We start from the raw sequence: 23,613 nt of genomic DNA on the forward strand, positions 1-23,613 counted from the left end.
GTTCCTCTGGGATACCTCGGAATAAAAAGGATAAAACCTGCAGACGGTGGAAAAGGGTAGCCTGAAGCTCGACGGTAAATCCATCTAGCAGCACCTCGAGGGCGAGAAGCCCCACCACTGTCCGCCCTCCCACCCAACGATGCTATCCTTGTTTCGCGTGAGTCTGGGAGCCTTAGTTGGACATTTCTCTTCAAATCCTACCATCAATCTTGGGTGTGATCCAATAAAGAGTTAAAATGCCCCCTCCCCCAAAAAATAAAAAATTGGGGGGGGGGGGGGGGGGGGGGGTTATTTTAAAAGAACAGTGTCTCACAGTGATGTGAAAGGATAAGGGAGTATTATTACATTCTCAGCGCTAAAGCAGGAGCAGCATAGCTATTCCTTTATATCCAGTCTGACCAGGACTCGGAACATCTACGGCTCAGACATCCTGGCTTCATCCGTTTGCCACTGTTTATCACAGTGCTACTCGCTCCATGCCCCCCCCCATGCCCTTCCATCCACTCTGTTTTTATAGAGCCAAAGAAGAGTTTTGCCTGCCAAAGTTAGACCCCCAACTCTCTTCCTCTACACTACTTTTTGCAGGAAAAGAGAGCGACGGAAGACTGATGGGAGTGAAAGAAAAACAGTGTCCGAGTAGGGGGAGGATGGTACCATTAACACGGGGGGGGGGGGGGGGCTGCATGTTGTCCTTTGATTCCTCGGGATCTGCAATGTCAGATGTGAAGGTGTGATTATGCAGGCGGCGGCTCTAATAGCTCCTCTCTGTCCACACTCGGAGCGCCGGATACCCTCACATGAAGCGAATGGCAGCGTCCGTTAGCAACCATCTGGTGGACACAGTTGAGCATTTAGCAGATTGGAGTTGGTGGCGCCGAGTGAGCATTGAATGATAGGCGGCGCCAAATGAACGCCAGCGTTGCTATCTCAGCGCTAAATGTAACGCAAGCAGGCAAAGAAAAAGAGACGCAAGCAATGATGCAGTACCTTTCTATTTAAATTTTCCTTTTTGAAGCTGACAGCAGGGATAAACAGACTTCATGCAACACGGCAGCTGATCTCAGAGTCGCTGTCTGTGTTTATAATGGAGGGGTTTTCTGCCTGTTTGAAAAGATTAATACCACTACATCCTGGATGTCAAGGCTGTTTAAAGTTCTCAAAACTTTCCCCACCACTTTTTCTCCCGGCACTGGCAAAAAAAGAAGGAGAAATTACAAAAATAGCTGCTTTCTTTCCTTCTTTTTTCTTTTCCCTCCCTCCCTCCCTCCCTCCCTGTGCCTCCCTACTTTCTCCTCCATCCAGTCTGCGCTGCAGAATAAAGAGTCAGGATTTAACAAAGACCAGATTCTCAAGCCTGGTTTGTTTTTATTTTTTATTTTTGTCTCTCCTCCGACCTTTATTCTTCCTGTAACTTGAGTCAGCCTTTTTTGGTGTGTGTGTGTGTGTGTGTGTGTGTGTGTGTGTGTGTTGTTTTGCAGTATTTGGTGGAAGACGTGTCCCGCTGCTCTTAATCATTCTGCTTTAGATACAGAAAGACGTTTTTAATCTCGTGCATCAATCTGAACCACCTTTGGCAATAAATTCAACAATTCCACATGTCTGCTTTGGCCACGATTTCATTTTTATTTCTTAAATGTCTCTATGTGCAGAGTTGAATCAGAAGCACGACTACGCTCGTGCTCTTTTCTTTGACTTTCAGTAAGCCTGTAATTCATTTCATCATGTTTGGGTGGAACGTGAGGACTCCATTCAGGTGTGTTTCACTGTAACGCAAACATACAGTATGACATTTCCTGCTTGTGTTTGTATATTCTATGAGTGTGTGTGTGTGTGTGTGTGTGTGTATGTCAGGAGTCCAACCAACACAAGATGTATGGCTCTATAATTAGCCAACTGTGCACACACCAAATTAAACCGGCTGCCTACTGTAGAGCTGCTGCAACGAGGCCCCCGCTGACATCTGCCCGGCGGCTATGCAGTTATACAGTGGAAGCATTAAATAGTTAAAAACAAGGCAGTGATTCGACTCTGCATAGACACAACGGCAGCTTGTGTCTCCTGACGGCGCCGCCCCTGTTGATTGACAAATTAGTTAAAGGAAGTCACTTCCAGAGTGTCTAATTGCTTGAGGGTGCTGTTGATGCCGGCTCAGACTTGCTCAGTTCGTGCTAACAAAGATATGCATGTCGAGTAATTCTAAAAGATTCATGCTTTGAAATTCATCACGGCACCTTGACATGATCTCTGGGTTCTCCCCTATACTATTTTATATTGATTATTTATTTATTTATTTTTAACCTCCCTACGAGAGTTTGGGATGCCCATGTTTTTTTACTGCTATGCCATTCGGACCTAAAAGGTGCCTTAGTAAAGTTATTTAATATCCCCATTGATTCTAGCTTAAAGAAATACTTCCACATTTTGGGAAGCGTGCCTGTTCACTCCTGGCCAGGAGTTAGATGAGATGTCTCTTTCAATATCTGCATGCTAAGCCAAGGCCTAGTTTGCTCAGCTTAGCCTGGCCTAAGCTGTATAATTCATGGCACAATTCAAATAGGATCAAAACAGTCATTGTCTCCTAACTACATACATATTTTTCCACAAAATTTAGTCCCACTGGGGAGTCCGTAATCCAATCAGCTGCAGGTAGCAGAAAGCTGTGAGGGATGCTCTTTCCTGAACACCAGCTGCTGCTTAAATAACGCGCCGCTCACGCTGCACGGGCAGCATCTGAAAGAGAAACCAGCCTCTCCTCTCACTCTGCAGGATTCGGGACTCAATCCAGGCTGTTTTTTAACAGACCGTGGAATAGTGTGGGCGGCATGGATTTGACGGATGACAGGCGCTCTCATGCTCTGGATGCACTACATCCAACGGTGACTTTCATAACTCGTGTCCTCTATTTCTTTGTACAGTAGACTTGTCTTTTTCTTTCCTTCTGTCTCAAAAGTTTTTTTTACCCACACTCGGTCCCACAAAACAGAAGAGCTGCACACACCGTTCCTCCAACAAACCCTATCTCAACACGTGTTTAGCCAAGTCCTCAGCGGGGCTTAATCGCCATCTTGTTGTGGATTCTTTTTAGCAGAGTGCTGATTGATTGGGGATCGGGGCCCTAATATGGCTCATTGGGGACTGGCCCTTTGACATGGCCCTAGTCCAGGGCTCCGACACCGTTTGAAACCAGAGCTCGCCGTGCTCGCCCCCCCCCCCCCCCCCCCCCTTCCCACAAGCCTGGATGCCTCTCTGCTAAACGCTGCCCAGGTCAGGGGAACTTCATTCGCATCCAGACGGACGAATGTGAACGCACACGTGGGGACTGTCATAATGTGCAGCCGGCTTTAAAGCATTAAAACCGGCCCCGCCATTAAAGCAATTCACAATTATTCTTAATTAGAACGGATGCGAGTCTCTCTTTGCACGCTTCGCCACACACCACGAGTTTCACTGTGACACAGCTTTCTACACCCGCTTGGACAGGCCCCACTTCCCTGTTTCCCAGTATCCCACGTGTCTGTCTGTTGGTAATCCTGTTGGCAGGTCTGGTCAAGGTCAGGTCTGGTGAAGTCTTTGGTTTAAGGAACATGCGTGTGTTTGTGTGTGTGTGTCTGAATCACGGCTTCTCCCTGAGGGTTACAAGCACGAGAATGGGGCATGTGGGGCTTCCCTGAACTTTGCCCTAAGCCTTCCATGAACACACACACGTGCTGGTAAGCAGAGAAAGTGTTCTTTCTTTGCCCTTACCGGTGGTGTTGCAGAGAGCGGGGGCAGACAGAGGGAGGCACAGTTTTACCTTGAATATTTCTAGGTATAAATAGAGGCTTTTGTTTGGAGCGGCGACCGGAGAGCATGAGCCGGGGATATCGAGTCGTTTATAGAGCTCAACGGGATCAATGCAGCTCCGTGTAGAGTTTTAATAAACTGTGTCCTTTCAGTTGGAGGCGTGTTATCTGCCGGTTTGGTATTTACTGAGCCCGTCGCCCGCTCAGTGGCGCACACGTATGGCCGTGGAACATTTTTGGTTTGTGATGAAGCATAAAGTCAGCTCAGATCTCTTCTCGCTAATAGAAAAAGGAAGACATTCGGTTTTGTGTTTCAGCCAAATAAAGACAGAGGTTGTCCTTGATTTGATTCTTATTACTTAACTCTTGGCATTCGCTACCATGGCAACTCCCACGGGAACTAATCCCCAAAAGAATTCGTACCCCATGGGAACCACACCTGCTGGCTATTGTTTCACCGAGACATGCTCTGGTATGTAAACCCTTTCTGGAGACCAGGCCATTTTGTTGCATCGTGATAGACGGGTGATTTGAGCTCAGGCCGAAGATAGCAAATGGAAAGTCCATATTTCTCCTCCCACGTGAATTTTTAAATAGATCTAATCATTTCATATGCAAATGATCAGTCGTCCGTGATCGGCTTTAACCAGAATGGTCCCTTGAGGGTGTCCAGTAAACCAGACGGATCAGTCGATGGCAAAAGGTGTTGACACAAAGGGGTTGGTTGTATTTGTATTTATGTTGTATCTGACTGATTTCTTTATTTTTTTATTGATTTTGTTGAACTTTTCCTCCATTTTTACGGGATAACAATCTGTAAATCTGCTAAATGAAGGTCACAGGAGTGTTTTTGTCGGTTCAACGTCTGGCTGATGGGATGATAAGACTTTGTTTGAAATTTGCATCACCATCCCTGATTCCCTGATCTGGATTCTTTATTCTTCCCTCAATGGGCAGAATTTTCTGCTCTGAAATGTCTCCAGGCAGAAAGCGCACATGCACGCGTGCGCGCGCACACACACACACACACACACAGACAGAGTTGTAAATATGGCTGAGAACTCTGAGAATGTGTAAGTCTGGCCCTTGAAGTGCCTGAATAATGTGCTGGTTAGTTCCCTTTGTTTTTACGAGCGTAGGAGCCTGTAAATTATCATCTATTGGAACAAGCGGGACCTTCTGCTGTAAGATTGTGTGTCTTTGCAGCGGGTGTGTGGCCTGGACCTTATTTTATCCATTTGTTTATGAATGTCAAGGTGTGTGTCTGTCCTGTGATTTTTGGCGACGGTACAGCTCTGAAGGTATCCCTTGTTGCACCTTCATCAAGCAATGTCCTTACTGTGTTTCTCCCCGACACCCACAAACCTCCCGCCTGGAGTTTCTGCATGTCGGAAGTGGGTTCCACGTGTAAGCAGAGAATACAATAACTGTAGTGATCCACGTGGAAAGGGAAACTCTTTTCCGATCTAGAGCTGGACTAACTAGTGGTTAGGTCGTCATTAGTCGTGCAGCTGCATCGGACGACTTCGTGTGACTGAATGTGTTATAATCAGGAATAATCCGCTTTCTGTTTGCTTTATGTCCCGCAGACACCTTTTGACAGCAACGTGTGTAAAGAGGGATTATTTATGGGCTCCACGCAGCGACAGTGTTTTCCTTCTCCACGATACACGCTCTTAATCGCTCTCATCAAAGGTTATTCCACTTTCCGCCGAAGGCCACGCTTGTGTTCATACTTGTTCCGTCCACCAAAACATGTGTCCTCCTGTCTTTATTTAAATGCCTGCCTTTTTGTGTTCAGATCAGGATCTCTGATGTAGACCGTAAGCCGTCGTAAATCATGCAGAAAAGTGTGTCTGTGTGTGTGTGTGTGTGTGTGTGTGTGTGCGTGCACGCATGCATCGGGGAGGGGGTGGGGGTTACATGCTGTTGAAATCACTGAAGTAGTTTGCTCTCAGCTATTCTTCCTTTCTTACTCTTCCTACCTACCCTTATCAAGGAAAAATAAAGGGAGGACGTTTTACAGCAACAAAAATGGAAGGCTGGAGACTGGAATATGAATCCAGGAGGAAGAACAGATGATGTATGGACACACTCTACATTTCTGCTGTGGTGTCGGAGCGTTCTGATTGGGTAATCCCAGTTATTGCTGAGGTATCCGTGTCACTGTTGGGTTCCATTAAAGTAAAATAAATAGGTGTTTTTGGAATAACGGTCCCGGTCAGACACAAGCTCTTCCGTCTTCTCCTCCTCCTTCTCTTCCATCTCTTTTCTCTGTGAGTGAGTGTTTCTCATCCTCTCTTCCGTCCCACAATTTAACTTTCCCTTGCCTCTGGACTTCCCTATCTATTCATCTTAGTCGTTTTCAGGGATCTCTACAGCCGCCGGGTCAGTGATTAGTCAAACAAACCTCCCCCCCCCCTCCCTCGTCTCGTTTTCCTGGGTCCTAGTAATGGATTCGACTGTGTTCCCTTTGCTTGTGTGTGTCTGTGTCTGCCTAAACACCACTGGGTTTATGTTAGGGTTTAGGAGACACGTTGCCCTCCTGTCCTGCTAATTGACAGGCTGATTGACACCCTCGCTTCCCAGGCCCTCCCCCCCTACCGACCCGAGGGGGAAGTGATGTCACCGGATCAGGAGCGTGGTGAGGAGTGACGGGGCTGGGTTTCAGGTCCTTTCCTGAATGTACGTGTCAGCCCTGTTATTAAGACTCCATTGCTCCATCCGCAGTCGTGACTTCCAGCCTGTGTGGGCCGACGCTGGCCTCACAGCAAATACTTCAGCAGCCGACATCAAACAAGTGGCATTCTGCTCGGAGTCACTCTGTCGGCTGTTTCAGATGACATCAGCTCTCAGGTTGCATTTGTTTGAAATGTCAACACTTGGTTAGTTTTGTTCTCAAATGAAGTGTTTCTAAGCTGCAGTCCGGTGGCGGCTGCGTCTGTTCTCAGAGACGTCTTCAGACTCTCTGGAAAAGAAAAGCATTTTAAATTTCAGGCGGCAGAAATTATCGCCTGTTTGGGATAAATACACGGACTGCGTAATTTAGCGTGAGCAGATAACCATGTTCAGGCCAGCTCTATAGTCCTGCATGTAAAAACACAGCCCGATGATTGAATGAAACCAGTCAAGCTTCACAGCGGGGTGCCAACGTAGGAGGGTGGGGTGGGGAAAAAAATCAGGGTTGTCATGCTTTAAATGTGTCATGCATGGGGGGGGGGGGGGTGTTGGCTCACAATCCTGCGCCGCTTTGTAAAGATGAAAGCTTCACAGAGCCACGAGACTCTCTCTTGTGCGGTTGTCGGTTATTAATTTGCGATCAGAGCAAAGTCTTAAAAGTCATGCATGTCTTGGTCGTGCTGGACATCCTGGAATGTGTTTTCTTTTTTCTCTCGTGGTCCCTGACCTGAAGCGTAACGTCCACGCCGCTGCTGCCAATCGCATTTGCAAACACAGATTTTCACTCTCGCCGTCCGATAGGCCGCGTCAAGAGAGATCGTCTCTTGGACGGCAAAAGGGCCGCCCCGGCCAAAAATGAAGTGTTTTATGGTCCGAAGGATCGCTGCTTTTCTGACCTTTCATTTATTTACCGAATCCAGCGGCACACTGCGGTGTTGCACGGTGCTTCATGGACAACGCAGCACCTTTTATAAAGGGTTTCAAGAGATGGAGGAGAAACACTTTAATACTTCACTCACTCCCAAAGTCTCTCCTCTGGTTTATTGCCACTTCAAAATTCACCTCAGTTTAGAATTCTGTGTTAAAAGAACATTTAAAACCAAGTCGGGAGCAGGAACGTCTCGGGATGCAACAGCTGTGACCTCCTGCGGCCGGCAGCTCATCTCCCCTTCACTCGGCACCCACAGCCGACTCCTGGAAACGAAACCCTGAAATCTAAAATGTCGTCGGGATCCGCCCCCCCCCCCCCCCCCCTCTCATCCTCACCCTCAAATCCCATCTTTCCGAGCTCCTTTCCAACAAAGGGCATCGAGTTTCACGTCTCCTTAACCACAAAACCCCGTCACAACCCGGTCTAGGCCGCAGGTTCCCGGTGAGAAAAAGCCACGTCCGTGTGCTGGAAGTGTAAAGATTTGTTCCGAGATCAAATCAAAATGAAAGTGCGTTTTCAGAGCTCATTGTTTACTTTTGGAATGATTGTTTTTTTTTATGTCTTTGAAGGGAACGCTGCACAAAACGTCACGCATCATCTTTGTCTCACTCGGAATAAGAATCCACCTTGTCATCAGTTTGTTGTTAACAGTTTACCACCTCCGCCTCCTCTAATTGCACATGTGTGTGTGTGTGTGCGCACAGCAATATACATAAGAAAATACACAAATGGAGTTCAGACAACTGCCTCCAGCTAAGGACTCTCCCATGTGCAGGTTTAGAGTGTTTGCGCCAAACTTTTGACTGTTCTCTGTCAACACGGCCGTTAGTCGAAGGGAACTTTCCTTGATCTTCTACTCATGCGTCTCACCGGTGGGATGAATAGCACCACTTAATTACCTCCTACTTCCTCTCTTGGAATAGTTTAATTTTACTTTTCCTGCCGGCTTCGTCTCCCTTGGCTTGATTGCGCAAACTCAGCATGTGTGTGCGCACCATTTTAGAAAATGAAACTCGTCGCGGACCAATCAGGAGGCGTGAATGAGACCCCAAAAACCAGGAGTCTGGGTGTCATTGCGCGGGAGCGTAACGCATCATGTAACTGAACTGCGTGGATGTGAATCAGGGCTGTGCTCTGCTGGGGGGGGGGGGGGGGGGGGGGCTTCCCTGAATAAATAAAGAGGTTGGAAAACATTTAATTGGACAATGAATCAGTATTCTTAATGCTTTTGTTTGGGTTCTGCGGCGAGGCGCGCCTTTCTGTTTGGATCTGAATTATGGATCGGGGCTCGGAGGGAAAAGCCTCTCCTTGTAATTTACCCTTGTAGAACATCACGCAGAGGCTTCGTGGCGTTGGTGCGTAAAACGCAAGGCCTGGAAAGCCGTGCACTGTTTACACAAACAGCGACCACGCTTGGCTCTGTCGGCCTGGAATAGCGCGGAGAAGCGCACGGAACAGAAGCGCGCTGGTGTTGCGCAGGGATGAGGAGATCCCCGACGCGTCTCTCTCTTTGCGCATGTCCGAAGTCTTTTCCGCTGCGCTGGCCGGGACGCAGAGTCCTTGCTTTATTATGCCTCACGGACAAGCTTTCAATTTAAAATCCGCTCTGGAAAATAATGAAATAAATTAAAAAGTAAAGAGCGCCGAGGGGCGACTTGTGATCTGGGCTGAGCCGGTTCGGGTGAGGCTGGTCGGACTGCCAGAGTTGTAATTTGCCTTGCGGCGGATCGCTGGTTCTCCCTTGTCATTTGCGTGTCTGTGTGTGGCTCCATGTTAGTGTGGAGTGCGTGTCCATCATTCTCTGTGACGCACAGCCAAACTAACCTCTGTGCGCGCTGGGAACGTTCCAGCTCTCACTCTAATCATGTGTGTGTGTGAGTTTGTGTGTTTTCATAGTCCTCGGGTGCCTTTTTTTATACTCCTGCCACTATTTTTCGTTATATTCAACCCATCAACGATCCCTCAAAGCATTCCATCAGCATTAACAGTGGCTGCAGCATTTCAACGGCAGATGAAGCTCCTCACCAAAGGAAACTTATCGGAATATGAAGTAATGTGAGAGTTTGTGGCTTGATGAAGGGCCGCTAAGCCATCTGCAGACGCACCGCGACAGGGATCCGTTATTAACAATGTCCACATGTATTAGGACATGACATAGTCTGAGGATAAAATCTGCTTAAACTTGTATTAGGATATTCATTTAGTTGTACTGTACCTCATTGGAATGGACTTTACGCAAACACTGCTGTGTGTGTGTGTGTGTGTGCGTGCGTGTGTGTGTGAAAAGTCCATTTAGATGTGCAGCGAGATAAGAAGAGGGAGTTGACCTTCACCCTTAAGTCAGTTTAAAGTCATCCATTGGGGGGGGGGGGGGGGGGGGTCATGCCCCCAGACTCAAACTGGACTGACGCACCCATTGCGTCGCTGAACCTGTATGCGCGTTTTGCATGTCGTCTCCACCTCGTCCTTGCTCAGCCAATCAGAGCTGCACAACTAACTCCATCCGGGCATCCATTCACCCAAAGAAGCTTCTTCCAAAGGTTTCGCTGCACGGTCAGCTTCAAATGGAGAGATCCTGTTTGCCATTACTCCAGAGCAGCATCTAATGCACGAGGACGTGCTTTCAATCAGCCAATCGCTGCAATGTGGCTCGTGTGTGTGTGTGGGTGTGGGTGTGGGTGTGTGCGCGCGCGCGCACAGCGGCATCGTGCGCTCCCCACTATAAATTGTGGTTACGCCTGGTTTTTAAAGTCCCCATATGGCACGGTTTAAAGCGCATGACAGAGTGATCTAACACTGAGCTGGTTAGCGTGTGGTTTGTGTGCGTGTGCGCGCATAGATGAGCAATTTGAACGAGCAGAAAGAGGCAGAGGATGGGAGGGAGGTGGATGGAAGGAGAGGAAGGGTGAGAGTGGATGTAAAAAGAACCCCCAAAGAAAGATTTATAATAAGGAAAAATGAATAATCCATTTCTGTTTTTGTTTTACTCCGCAAAATAAAGAGTGTAAACTTTCGACTGGTTCGTTAAACTCCAGCAGCTTGTTAGATTCGCGTCATTATTAATTATAGACTGCCCTCTAGTGGATTTGTAATACATTGCGCCGCGTTTGTGCATCTGTGGCTTCCAGTTATTAATCCCGAGCGCCTAACGCCTAATTTCAACTTCTCCCTGGTGAAATTCTTTTTTTTCCTGCATGTCTTAGGGAGGATTTCGATGAAGAGGGATTCTGCCAGCCTTACAGAGGAATAGCTTGCGCCCGTTTCATCGGCAACCGCAGCATCTTCGTCGACTCGTTGCAGATGCAGGGCGAGATCGAGACCCAGATCACAGGTGAGGAGCGAATGCCTTTCACCCGCTCTTTTTTGTAACTGCCGTACTTCATTGTCTCTGTTTCATTCAGAAATACGCAGATTAAACATCCCCATATTTACGTTGGATGCATGCATTCGGTTGGCAGGTTGCACATCTGTATAGAATGACGCCGGCTCTTTAAAGCCAGACATTGCTTTTAAGGAGAAACTCCTTGTTCCCTCTTTGGGGGTTTCACGTCCGACAGCCTGCTTACACCAGTTCAGCAATCCATTTAACGCTCCCGCTCTCTCGTTGAGCGCTTTTGTCTTCAGCCGCCGGGACCGATGGAGCTGCATACGCTAAATCAATGAAAGCCAGCTGCGAGCGAGCTCCGTTTATTCCGTAAACCCGAACTAATATGCAGTAGGAAGTAAACAGGATGCCATTCGTGGAGTTTAAAGGAAGTTCAGAGGGGTCGCCGGTCTTCACCACAATTGGCCCACAGGCTGTTTGACATTTAATCCCGGTCTGCGCGTCTGCTGCTCTGTTTTTTCTTGCGTGCATGCGTCCTCGGAGGCTACTTTAGCACGCATGTTATCGATTACGTCCACGCCGCTGACAGCCCCTCCCCCGGACAGTTCAGGAACGACGGGCCCGTGAACTTCAAACTCGAATGTGAGACATCAAGGACAAGTAATAATTTAGATTTACGATGCCACGGGGTCGTAATAGTCCTGCAGCAGGACTGTAAATCATAGATTTCATACCCAGATATTCCACATACGGTAGTTATTCACCATCTTAAATGTGATGTTACTCTCACTGATCTTTAATGGGACTTTATTCAAGCAGTATGTGCTTGTAAAAGTGTTTGGGCCGCTGCCAGCCTCTGTTATCGGCTTCATAATGGCTCGTCTTCCCACCCGCCACCGAGCAGCTGAACTAATGATCCCGAGCGCAGAGCTGTGCCTGTCCGACATCGAGTCGTGCCTCCGTCCTTTCTATTGGTCTTCTTCGTGTCTCATCCGAATGAAGGTCTGCCGTATCAAACGTTGTCAGAAGTCTCGAGTTAGGTGCCACATTTGTGAATTGAAATCATCTCCTTCCAGCGGCGTTCACCATGATCGGGACGTCCAACCACCTGTCCGATCGCTGCTCCCAGTTCGCCATCCCCTCTCTCTGCCACTTCGCGTTTCCGACGTGCGACCGCAGCTCCGGCACCGACAAACCTCGGGACTTGTGCAAGGACGAGTGCGAGATCCTCGAGAACGACTTGTGCAAGACGGAGTACATCATCGCCCGCTCAAACCCCATCATCCTGAAGAGACTGAAGCTGCCGAACTGCGAGGACCTGGCCGCCTCCGACAGCCCGGAGGCCGCCAACTGCCTGAGGATCGGCATCCCCATGGCGGAGCCCATAAACAAGAGTGAGGCCACCTTTAAATCTTCATTTTTAAATGCGCTTCAACAGCAGAAATGGGAGTTAGTCATTGTCGTTTAAGCTGCAGGGCGTTCTGTGAGATGTTGGGATGTGGTTGTGATGAGAAAATGCTGGAAATTATGACCGACAATGGCAGAAAAAAGACAAATATAAGCCCCCCCCCCTTAATGGATTACCCCCACCTTCCTCTCCTTCAGATCACAAGTGCTACAACAACAGCGGGGCCGACTACAGGGGGACGGTCAGCGTCACCAAGTCGGGGCGCCAGTGTCAGCCGTGGAACTCCCAGTACCCCCACAGCCACAGCTACCTCGCCGTGCGCTACCTGGAGCTGAACGGAGGCCACTCCTACTGCCGCAACCCCGGCAACAAGCACGAGGCCCCCTGGTGCTTCACGCTGGACGAGGGGGTCCGCATGGAGCTCTGCGACATCCCCGTCTGTGGTGAGGACTTTCAGTCACTCGTGGGGTTCTTGGCGAGCGACGCTGATTTGTAACTCCTGCAAACCGTGTTCTAAAAATTCCACGCCGTGGCAGAGTCATTGTCTGAAAGGGCGGAGCTTAGGGATCTACGTCCCAATGTTTTCCCTCTCTCTGTCCCTGCAGACCATAAAGACCAGTCTGGCGGCGGCAACATGGAGATCTTGTACATCCTGGTTCCCAGCGTGGCCATCCCGCTGGCCATCGCCTTGCTCTTCTTCTTCATTTGCGTGTGCCGAAACAACCAGAAGTCCTCCAGCCCTCCGCCCCCCCGCCAGCCCAAACCGGTCCGAGGACAAAACGTGGAGATGTCCATGCTGGCGACCGCGTACAAGCCGAAGGTAGAGGGCGGAGCGGGCGGGGGGGCGTAAACGATGGAGGCTTCTCGCGTCTTCGCGTTAAACCGGAATGATGGCTGCACCCATCCGGACCGGGTCTCCGTGCTCTCTGTCCCGTTTATTAAATCATAACAGCGCGCAGAGGAATCAGTGAAAACACGAGGTGTCGGTCGGGATGCGTCGGAGCATGCCGGGCTTCCTGGCTGGAGTTTGTGCGCTTGTGGAAACAACCCGTCTCAGACGGAGCTTCAGATCTCTATCATCAGGGCTCAGCAGCTCCAGGAATGTTCGGCTGGAACCCCCCCCCTCTGCTTCTTCTCCTCTCACACTCCTCCCGGCCCTCCTGCTCTCACTTCATCCATCTCTTCCTTTGTTGTTCTTATTCTGTCTATCCCTCCATCCCCGTACCTCTGGATTTCTTTTTCATCCGTCGCCCCCCCCCCCCCTCCTCACAGGACCTCTTTGTAATACAGATCACCGAATCCCCCGCTCCGACAGCCAACGCATAGCTCGCGTTAGGATCCGTATCGTGTTTCTTTCAAGGCCTCTCAGTCCGTCATATCATGTCTGTTTATCTTTTTGATGGGGCGGATGGTTGGGGGCGGGGCTTATCTAGAACACTGTGTCTGCTCACAAAGCGGATGCTTTAAGGTACCGTATATAATTACTGACAACACTTCCATGTCAGAAGTCATTTATACCCGTGGTTCGGGTTTTTTTTATTTGCGATTGGAAATCATTTCTCTCCTCGCCGCGGGACGACTGTCCCACAGAAGTCCCAGGAGATCAAAGGAAGTTTCCCAGTGGCGAGCGTGCAGCTCTGCAGGATGAATGCTTGTAAACGGCACAACAAGTTAAATGTGGTCCAGACCATAAAAGCATCCGTTCTGAGATTCCTGAAGATGGAGCGGAGACGTGCAGAGCTGTAATCTGTTAATCTGTCCTGGTAGCTAAATTACATCCAAGACCGTTACCCTAAATGAACATTTGCACGTCATTTGAACCTTTTTAAACCCCTTTGATGAGCATTGGAACCTTAAATTAGAGTCATTTAAGTACATTTGTGACATTCTTTCCCGGCCCCATCTTGTCCTCAACTGTGCGTCAGGCTCCTTACCCAGCAGGCTTTGCTGTAGGGGGTCACCCAGAGGCCGTGGGTTGCCTATGACAACCCATTTAGACACACACACAAACACACACGTTCAACCTGCTGTGTGTGAGAGGAGGATCTGAGGGTTTGGATGTGGGGAGAAAAGAAGGACGTATAACTAAAAACATCTGTGTCTCTCATAACATCAGCCGGCTCCCACACACTCGCTACACACACACACACACACACACACACACGCACACACACACACACACCACCCCCCTCAGAGATCATTTCGGACTCTCGTGTTCACAGAGAAATTTCATTATTCATCTCTGAGTTCCTGGAATCTCTTAATCTCTGCCAACCTCTCCTCACTTTTTTTTTTGCGACCTTGGCTTCACACGCACACGCACGCACACGTACGCACACACACACACACACACACACACACACACACACAGTTTGCCACTAATCTCTTGTTGGTGTTTTCAAAGAATAATATAACTGGAATGTTTTCTGTGGTTTGCATCGCTCTCAAGTTAGTTTTTTTCCACCGAAGGACTATATTTACATTTTAATCACAGTGAGGATGTTTTTTCCTGTGATTGCGTTAAACATCTTTTCACTATTTTCCTTTCATAATTTAGCATTTTAATGTAACTAAGTTTAATTAAATCCACTCTTTTAAAAGGATTAGACTAAATTGCCAGTTTAAAGCATCCATTATAAGAGACAGAAATGCAGCATTAATTCAGTACTAATCAGCTTCCTGGGGCTGACGTTGTTTGTTGACTTTGAATTAAAGTGATTATAAAAACTTACCACACAACAGTAGAGCTGGTTTAGTACAGACAAGCCTTCAGTCTTTGCCTCCCCCCATAAAGGGCTAAAAAAAAAGGCTGCTTCTCCCCTCACAAAGACCGGTCATGCTTGTTATGTTATTTCTGCAGCCCATTCTATCATTTTTTTCTGGCAAGAGAATTAATTTTATTGTTCTAAAAGCCGTTTAGCCGCCAGTTCAGAGACGTTTAAAGCCGTGATTGCGTTGCCTGACTTGGCAGTTCCCTCACATCGCGTTCCAAACGCCGTCGTTAGGAGTCGATGGAATGGACCGCAGCGTGATTAGGACAATTAGCGACTCTGCGGGCTGCGCTTTCATCTTTGTGTTCAATTCAAACGCGTCTTAAATGTTATATCAGGCCGGCTCGCCTCCGTCAGAGCTCTGCGTCAGCGTTTCGGTTTTCCCATATAAGGCTGAAGGTTCAGGAAAGATTACGGCTAAATAATGATGTAACTGAACTTTTCCATCTTGGATTCTTTCTGCAGAGCAAAGCCAAAGAGCTTCCCCTGTCGGCTGTCCGTTTCATGGAGGAGCTCGGGGAATGCTCTCTGGGGAAGATCTACAAGGGTCACCTGTACCTGCCGGGGATGGACCAGGCCCAGCTGGTGGCCATAAAGACCGTGAAGGACGTCTCCAACGGCCAGCAGTGGACTGAATTCCAGCAGGTGCACTTGGGATCTCTGCTTCCACGTCTTTAAATTCACTGTTTTCCCACAAGAAGCATGAGCTTGGTTTATTTGCACAGAAAGGAACCACGGCAGACTGTGCACGCTTAAAAAGCACCAAACAGCAGATTAATGCACTGAAATAGCTCCGAAAATAAACTGCAGCTACCGGCGGGATACATTGAGACGTTAAACAGGATTGAAATAGACGACTGGTCTGAAACGAATCCCTCCCTTTCCACCTGTGGGTGCGGAGGAAGACCTGACCCTCCAGCCGGGAAAGAGTCGCATCGCAAAGCAACATCTGTCTTCTTGTATGCGAAGCCCTCAAGCTCTCGTTTCCCGTCGCAGGAGGCTGCCGTGTTGACCGAGCTGCAGCACACCAATGTGGTGTGTCTGCTGGGCGTGGTGACCCAGGAGCAGCCCGTCTGCATGCTGTTTGAGTTCCTGCCCCAGGGCGACCTCCACGAGTTCCTCATCATGCGCTCGCCACACTCTGACGTCGGCTGCAGCAGCGATGAGGACGGCACCGTGAAGTCCAGCCTGGATCATGGAGACTTCCTTCATATGGCAATGCAGGTGTGGACCGAGAGAATTTCAGCCTGTCTCTAACGCCGGAAGAAGAACTCCTTCCTTCATTTGCCCGTTTCTCCATCCACCTTGCTGCTACTTACTCACACAATCGCTATCTTTCCGCTCAATCCAGGTGACTGCGGGAATGGAGTACCTGGCCAGCCACTGTTACGTCCACAAAGACCTCGCGGCTCGGAATGTCCTCGTGGGCGAACAGCTCCACGTCAAGATCTCCGACCTGGGCCTCTCCAGAGAGATCTACTCGTCCGACTACTACTGCCTTCAGCCCAAAACGCTGCTGCCCATCCGCTGGATGCCCCCCGAGTCCATCGTTTACGGCAAGTTCACCACAGACTCCGACATCTGGTCGTTTGGGGTGGTGCTGTGGGAGATCTTCAGCTACGGTCTGCAGCCGTATTATGGTTTCTCCAACCAGGAAGTGATGGAGATGGTGCGGAAAAGGCAGCTCCTGCCCTGCCCTGAGGACTGCCCCCCCAGGTACGGCTAATGTTACGAATGAACGGTCATCTGTGTGCTGCCTGAGCTATCTTTATCCTCATCCGCGAGGACAGGAAACAGGAAACTACTTTCTAACTCTGTGTCCCAGGTTTTATGGCTTGATGACTGAATGCTGGCAGGAAGGAGCGGCACGTCGGCCGCGCTTCAAAGACCTCCATGCCCGCCTGCGAGCCTGGGAAGGCATGTCTTCCCACGCCAGCTCCAGCACTCCCTCTGGTGGCGGAGGCAACGCCACCACCCAGACCACCTCGCTCAGCGCCAGCCCCATCAGCAACCTCAGCAACCCGCGCTACGCCACTGCCGCGGGGTACCTCTATCCAGCCCAGGCGATCCCCTCCGCGGGCCAGATGGCGCCGATTGCAGCCTGGACACCCATGTCCGTGCCCCAAACCCACCAGCGCTTCATCCCCGTCAATGGATACCCCATCCCGCCGGGATACGCAGCTTTTCCGGCCCACTTCCCTCCCCCGGTCCCACCGACCAGGGTCATTCAGCACCACCTGCCCCCTCCGAAAAGCCGCTCGCCCAGTAGCGCCAGCGGCTCCACCAGCACAGGTCACGTGAGCGGCGTGCCCTCCACCACGGGCTCCAACCATGATGCTAACACGCCGCTGCTCTCCCACTGCATCATGCCGGGGAGCGGAGGAGGGCCAGCTCAGATGTACGGACAAGTTTCCCTGAAGGGGGTGGGTCAGCTGGAGCACCCATCGCAAACGTCGGCGCTGCTCGCCGCCGATCCCAACATACTGATGTATAACGACGTGGTCATCGCCGCTGACCTGTAGAGACGGATGGACGCTCACAGTCTTTCTGCTGGGGATCCTAATCTGAGACGTTTCACCTCTGACCCAGTCCAACCAGCCCACCCGGGTCACACGGACACCCAAAGCAAACTGGCCCGCACGCACATTCTCCTGCCACGGTTTGAGAATGTCGTGTTGTTATTTTAACCTCTGTGTAAATACGGTACATAAGTCCTGCATCGATGAATGAAATGCAAAGATATATATTCAGAAGAACGTTTTTATTAAGAGGGTGGGGAAATTAAAGGCGAAAAAGGTAGCGAGTCCAACCCATGTCCCGGGAAATGGTTTGTGTTCCGGTTCCTGAGTCGACAACCCCGGTCAAAGACGTGAAGGAAACGCTCGACATTCGTGACTGTCCAGAGGCCTTTCAGCAGGGGGCGTGGCCCGCTTGCTTCCGGGCCGAACCGTGCCGCGCAGCACAGAAACGGCCGAGTGAACAAGCAGGAAGTTGAAGAAAGCCGCCGTCGACCTCCTACGTGGTGGAGGTTTTGTGGCTTCCTCACACATTGTAGCCAGGCAGCTAACTTGCTCCCAGTCAAAGCAGGGGCGGTTGCAGGTACGACGCCTACGGATCCTCTTCCAGCAGGAAATGAGGCCCAGCAGTATCGCCTTGACACGAGATCGCTTTCGGAAATGACACCTGAATGTGTTTTGTGCAGCCTCGACGTGAGACTCTTAACGCTTTTGTAACACAGACATGCACCTCCTCGCCTTCCTGTAAACTCGGCTCGATGGTTTCCAGCCAGGTTAATTTTTTTTTTTTATCATTTGGCCCTTCTTTTCCTTTTACTCCTTTCTCACCGCCCTCCAAGAAGACATGGCATTTAATTTGAAAACTGGCTGCCAGAACGCTCCCTATGGATCTACAAATGAAATCGCATGGTGCTCATATCCTCCGAAACTGGACCGGACTCAGGGCAAACACTTCATACACCGCATGAAGGGCTCGGGTCGGTTTACCGCCAGCCGTCTAAGCCGAGCTTCGCCCTCACGAAAGAATGTTTTTATTGTAAATTGGATATGGTGTTTTATTTTTTATGGGAGTTTTTCAGTATTTTAATTTTGAAGGAAGATTTCATTCACAGGGTTTGGTTTTTTTTCTCGTCGTGTCTTTGTTCTTTCCTTTGCTTGTTTTTCAGTATCTGTCTTGTACTAAAATAAGACATGGAGGGATAAAGTCAGAGACAGTTAAAGTGCACGAGGCTCATGGTAAAATAATGGTCACACTGCAAAACATTTGCCTCGGTGTGTGTTTTCTACGGCCTCCATAATGTACATAAAAACTCCTCTCAATATGTTTGATGTGCTTTCGATTCTGCAGATCCTTTTTAAGGGACATTTGTCTTATTTCAGTTCTGTATCTGTTAATCACAGACGCTTCTAAATTCCTATGTCCCATGTCATGTAGCAGTTCGTGCAGGATGCACTTTCTCAAGTGTCCTTTTGTGATATGAAGAAGTTTGTGTGTTTGGTCTCAGTCCTGTCACACACATGATGACAATCATCGCTTTTAAATGGCCATTAAAAGTGTCGGTAGCGCACCGTCTTCTGCTTCTGTTTACACACAATCGTCAACCAGAGCGATGCAAAAAAAAATGTTGATTAGAGTTTCCCTGCGTGCAGAGCAGAAAGCAAAGTGCATTATTAAAAAAAAAAAAAAGTATTTGTAAAATTTATATTTGTGGAATGTAGATGTTTTGTTCATTTTGCCCTTAAACCCTTCAGATCATGGCGAGCGCTCCAAATCGCTGAGGAATAAATTGAGACTGTGCTTTTTAACCAAATATCGTCAACGGAGGCAGGATCGCCTGCCGGAGAGAAATGAAGGGAAACGTCAAAACGCATCCAGTATTTGAGTTTTTACTTCACCGCTGCCTTTTGTCTGTGTACTTCGTTTTGTTCTTCTGGCATTCAACTGCGTTCATGTGGCCTCCAGGATTTATGCGCATTATAATAGTAGTGTAAAAACCACTTGTACACTAGACTGTGAATCTTAATCAAGTTTAGGTATTTTTGTATTTCGCCCCCCAAAAATTAATGTGCCTTTTTTTGTTGTATTCAAGATCCATCTAAAGACAAGCAAATTTCTATGTCAGTAACAGTGTACCCATTACAGAAGGTTTACATGTTTGTCCTTTTGACCGAGAGAGGCCTTGTCTTTGTATTTTGTCTCAACATTTTTTGCACAGATGTTTTGTATTTGCAAAGTCATTTATTAAATGATGTTGCTTGGTTAACCATGGGCTCAAAAGTCATTAATAATCTTAATTAATAATCAAATATTAATAATAGGTTTTATCGAAATTATGGTGACCAGGATTGCAATGTCAGAAGGAATCCACTAGGCGTCACTAAATCACAATGGCTGTCGTATTTGTCCTTATTGCTGTATTAACCGCTACCGACCATTGGACGGCGCACTTGAGCTGTTTGAAGGAACCTTGGTCCAACAACAATGTCAAAAATTTGAAAATTGAATCTTCTGTGCTTATTTGTTTATCCATGCGCATTTAGGTGTCTATTCAATGGTACTTATTGTACATTAAAATAATCAGAACAGCTTAAAATGAATCAGAACGCCTACGAGTATGTATGTGCAAAATATGCAAAAAAGTACAAACACGTTAAGGTAATTTAACAAATAAGTAATTTCTTATTTTGTTTACATTTTGTTTCCGTTACGTCTAGCTTTGCAGTTTTGTGTTTCTGTGGCTCCTCGTCGTTTTTTTTTTTGTATTCTATTTCAGGTGAGCGAGGACAGAGGTGTTGTATTTTTAGAAAAGAAAATTACTTTCATTTTTTTTGTTTGTAGTCATCATAGATAAACCAAACCTATAAATGTTTGTTCAAGGGTTTTTATGTGACGGTCATCATCATTTCCCCGAGACACTCTTCTTAAATGTGAATCTGTGTATGTAAAAAAAAAAAAAAAAGAGAAGAGCCAGCAGTGCTGAGACTGTTCCTCAGCTGAATCCTCAATATTGCAATGTAGGAGGAGGATGCATGATTTACTCTTTAATATTCCAGAAGTATTTTCATTACATTGTGTTTAGAATACAATTGCATTTCAAGTAGAATTGCACCTTTGAGTGTTTTCTAATTAAGTATTGAAACAGTCTAGAATTATAAGGTGTAAAATGTCTATTCACAATTTAAATCTCAGAAGTATAGTTGAGTAGATTCTACCTCTTCTTAATGACATAAACTGAATAGGTGTCGTGGGGATGGGTGTGTCCTGCGCTGACGATTAAATCTCCCTGGTTCAGAGAGGGGTTACTTCCTGTGACCTGTACGTGTTACCGATGGCGACCACTCCCTCTCCTCCAGTGACGGTAGAGCCCTGAGGGCGCGCTCTGCTAAAGGAGTCCTGTCAAGCCCTTTGAATTAAAGGTGTAATGAGCTGCTGAAGAGAGGAGGAGAGGAGGAGATGGATGCAGGTAAAGCACTTTGAATAGCTGAGGGGGATTATGCCTGCCTTTAAAGCATCAGGGTGAACCGTATCATCTTTATCTGGTATAAACGGTAAAGTCAGGCAAACTGGGGCGATGCTTCGGTGCTCTGTTAGGTCGTCTGTTTGAGGGTGTGAATTATCGAAGGATAGAACAGGCAGCAGATCATTTCTGTCAAATTGTAGGATTTGGGATTAAATGATATAATCCATGAATGAACCACTATTGTCGATGTTTTGATTACTCATTCAGCAGCATCAAAATCCTTGGATAATAACCATTTAAGTAATTTGTCAAGGAAGAAGGAGGCAATGATTTATACTTGGCTGATATTTTCTGTTGAATTGTCTGTAATCCTTCTGTGGCAGCAACGGAGAGCGCAGGGATTCCCCCCCGAAAGAAACAAAGTCTTCATTTATTATTCAGTTATTATCAAAGGTTTTGTTCTTGTAAACAACTTCCACAGTTTGAGCTTCAGTTGTGTCTTTGCATTGGCTTCAATTCGGCAGCAGGGAAGTTGTTAATTTTATCACTAAGATAGGAGACACCTGTTGGGAAATCATTTAGAAATCATCAAACCAGCACAATTAGCCTCAGAACGTTTGTTTCCTGTTCCTCCAAGCCGAGGATTACACATTCCTCTCGTGCAGAAAAGCGATGATGGAGCAGCCGTGGTCTTGACAACCTTTGATGCCTGAGACGGAGCGATACGGGGCGAGAGAGGCGGAGAGGAGGATAATATTTCACCCTCTTCTCGCGCTGTCATGAGGGCATTGACAAGCCTCGGATTGTTGGGAACATGAGCTGTTTTTGTTGGGAGGCTGGCGGGCGCTTGACCTCTGCTGTTCGTGCTGCCTCGCGCTGACCTTGGAGAGAGGTCGATGTTAAGTGAACTATCGCCGCCTTGTTTTATTTGCCCCCGGGACCTCGACGAAGCTGGAACGCTGCATCTGGACTTTCCAGTCATCTGCTTGGTTCATGGAATTTGTTTTCTCCAAGCAGATTATATTTACACTTTTGTTTTCCTTGTGGATGCTAAAGGGTCGGTTTGAACTGTATTTGCAACGTTCTTGACCTGAAGTTAACTTTTTAAACGTGAAACTTTTTACTTTAGATTTTTCTTTTCCTTTTTTTTTGCACTCAAGTCAGCGGCTGACAACTAGAAGATATGTAAAAACAGCTTCTAGCAGTTGGCAGCGAAAGAAGAAAATCAAGCAATGATGTCTTCAAACTGGGGAAGCGATATATACTCGCCTTGCACTCCTTACTGTAAAAACAAAGAATGAGATCAACCCTGACATGGAAGATAAATGCGTGTTTGGTCCATTTTAGTTTGTTTTTGTTGCTAAGCTTGCGCTGTTCAAAGCCGATGTAGAATGTGAAACTTGACAAAGATCGTCTTAAGGAAGAATCTGCTGCTAGATCTAGATGTAAAAAGGGCTTTAAACCATATTAACCTGCTAACATTTGCTAAATAGCATGAGGCATAAGGTACCGCTAATGCTGATCAAAGAGTTTTGCTTGACGGCAGCACTCGAGGAGAAGTCTGGTTGTCATTAGTCGGTAGTCAGAAGGATTCATCCTCTGGGGACCATGAATGTAAATTTACACACGACTAGCAAACTAGCCAGCAGCTGGACTTGGACCCAAGAGGTGAACCGAGAGAGCGCAGCGATGCCATCCATACCGCCATATACTAAATGTCAGCGTTGTGTACATAACATTCAGGCGCTAGCTTCCAACTGCTGACAGCCTTGTGCTCGTTGTGCAGGTGGAAAGCTTTCACCTGTATAGTCCTCCTCCTTCACAGATCCGTGTCGGGCTGCAGAATTGGAAAGACCAGAGGAGAACAATGGAGTGAAAGATGGGCCCACATTCCTGCTCTCTATTCATGCCTCACCGGCCTGAGATCACATGACCCCCTCTCAGTAACGTTCCCCGTAGAGGTGCTGCTAGATTCCAGCTTTGGGCAGATGAGCCACATTAGCTGTCCTGCAAAGCTGTCGTACCCTCCTGGTTCCGTACTCAAACGCCCATCCTCTCTTTGCCTTTTACTTCCCACAGAAGTCTGTGAATGCATCTCAGCCTCACGTCGATAAAACGTGAAGCTCTCGCGTCTTGTGAACGTTTCTGTGAGTCATGTCAGACAGGTTTTCATAAGCTTGCCGAGCGAGGACGACTCCCCCCATGATGCAAACAATGCCTGCCAATTTGGTGAGGTTGTTTTCGACTGATTGCACAGGACACATTTTGACATGTCGTAGTGAGAAACTCACAGGTGTATTAATGGCTGCTGCATTCCTCTCACAGGAGCTGTTGTATTGTGCGCGCTGGTTTGCTGCCATTGTTATGGGGAAACTTCATGGATCTGAGCCATCATTACATCAGATGTAATAAAAGGTATCGTTATTATTACCATTTAATTCTATTATGTGTGAGAGAAGATAGACATTGCTCGACTCACACCAGAACAGTTTTGGGTGGACTGTCCCTTTAAATTGAGCTCATACTAATGGAGGCTGATGTTCAGGTATTTTTTTTTCATTACAGCTACTGGATAGACATAAATATGGTAAATACAAAACAGTACGGTACATATTCTTTACTCTCCCTTCATCTGCAATCTACTTCCCTCTCAATCTCTTATCCTTTACTCCTTCCTCTTCCTGCTGCACGCAAACTCTTCATCTAATAATCCATCCATCTTTGTGTTACAATGGAGGTC

The 23,613-nt window shown here is 47.8% G+C and overlaps 1 protein-coding gene across 1 annotated transcript in view; it reads left to right on the plus strand.

Moving 5' to 3' along the window:
* ror1 (receptor tyrosine kinase-like orphan receptor 1) overlaps nt 1-17,418 on the plus strand; it is a 76,686-nt gene extending 59,268 nt beyond the window's left edge. The window contains exons 5-12 of the mRNA XM_068743404.1: nt 10,596-10,723; nt 11,794-12,111; nt 12,323-12,568; nt 12,731-12,945; nt 15,362-15,541; nt 15,893-16,120; nt 16,248-16,612; nt 16,722-17,418. Of these exons, the coding sequence (XP_068599505.1) occupies nt 10,596-10,723; nt 11,794-12,111; nt 12,323-12,568; nt 12,731-12,945; nt 15,362-15,541; nt 15,893-16,120; nt 16,248-16,612; nt 16,722-17,418 (2,377 nt within the window). The remainder of the gene's footprint in view (nt 1-10,595; nt 10,724-11,793; nt 12,112-12,322; nt 12,569-12,730; nt 12,946-15,361; nt 15,542-15,892; nt 16,121-16,247; nt 16,613-16,721) is intronic.
* The last annotated feature ends 6,195 nt before the right edge of the window (nt 17,419-23,613 follow it).

The sequence above is a fragment of the Brachionichthys hirsutus genome, chromosome 9 (assembly GCF_040956055.1).
Source record: "Brachionichthys hirsutus isolate HB-005 chromosome 9, CSIRO-AGI_Bhir_v1, whole genome shotgun sequence".
In the NCBI taxonomy this organism is placed as follows: Eukaryota; Metazoa; Chordata; class Actinopteri; order Lophiiformes; family Brachionichthyidae; genus Brachionichthys; species Brachionichthys hirsutus.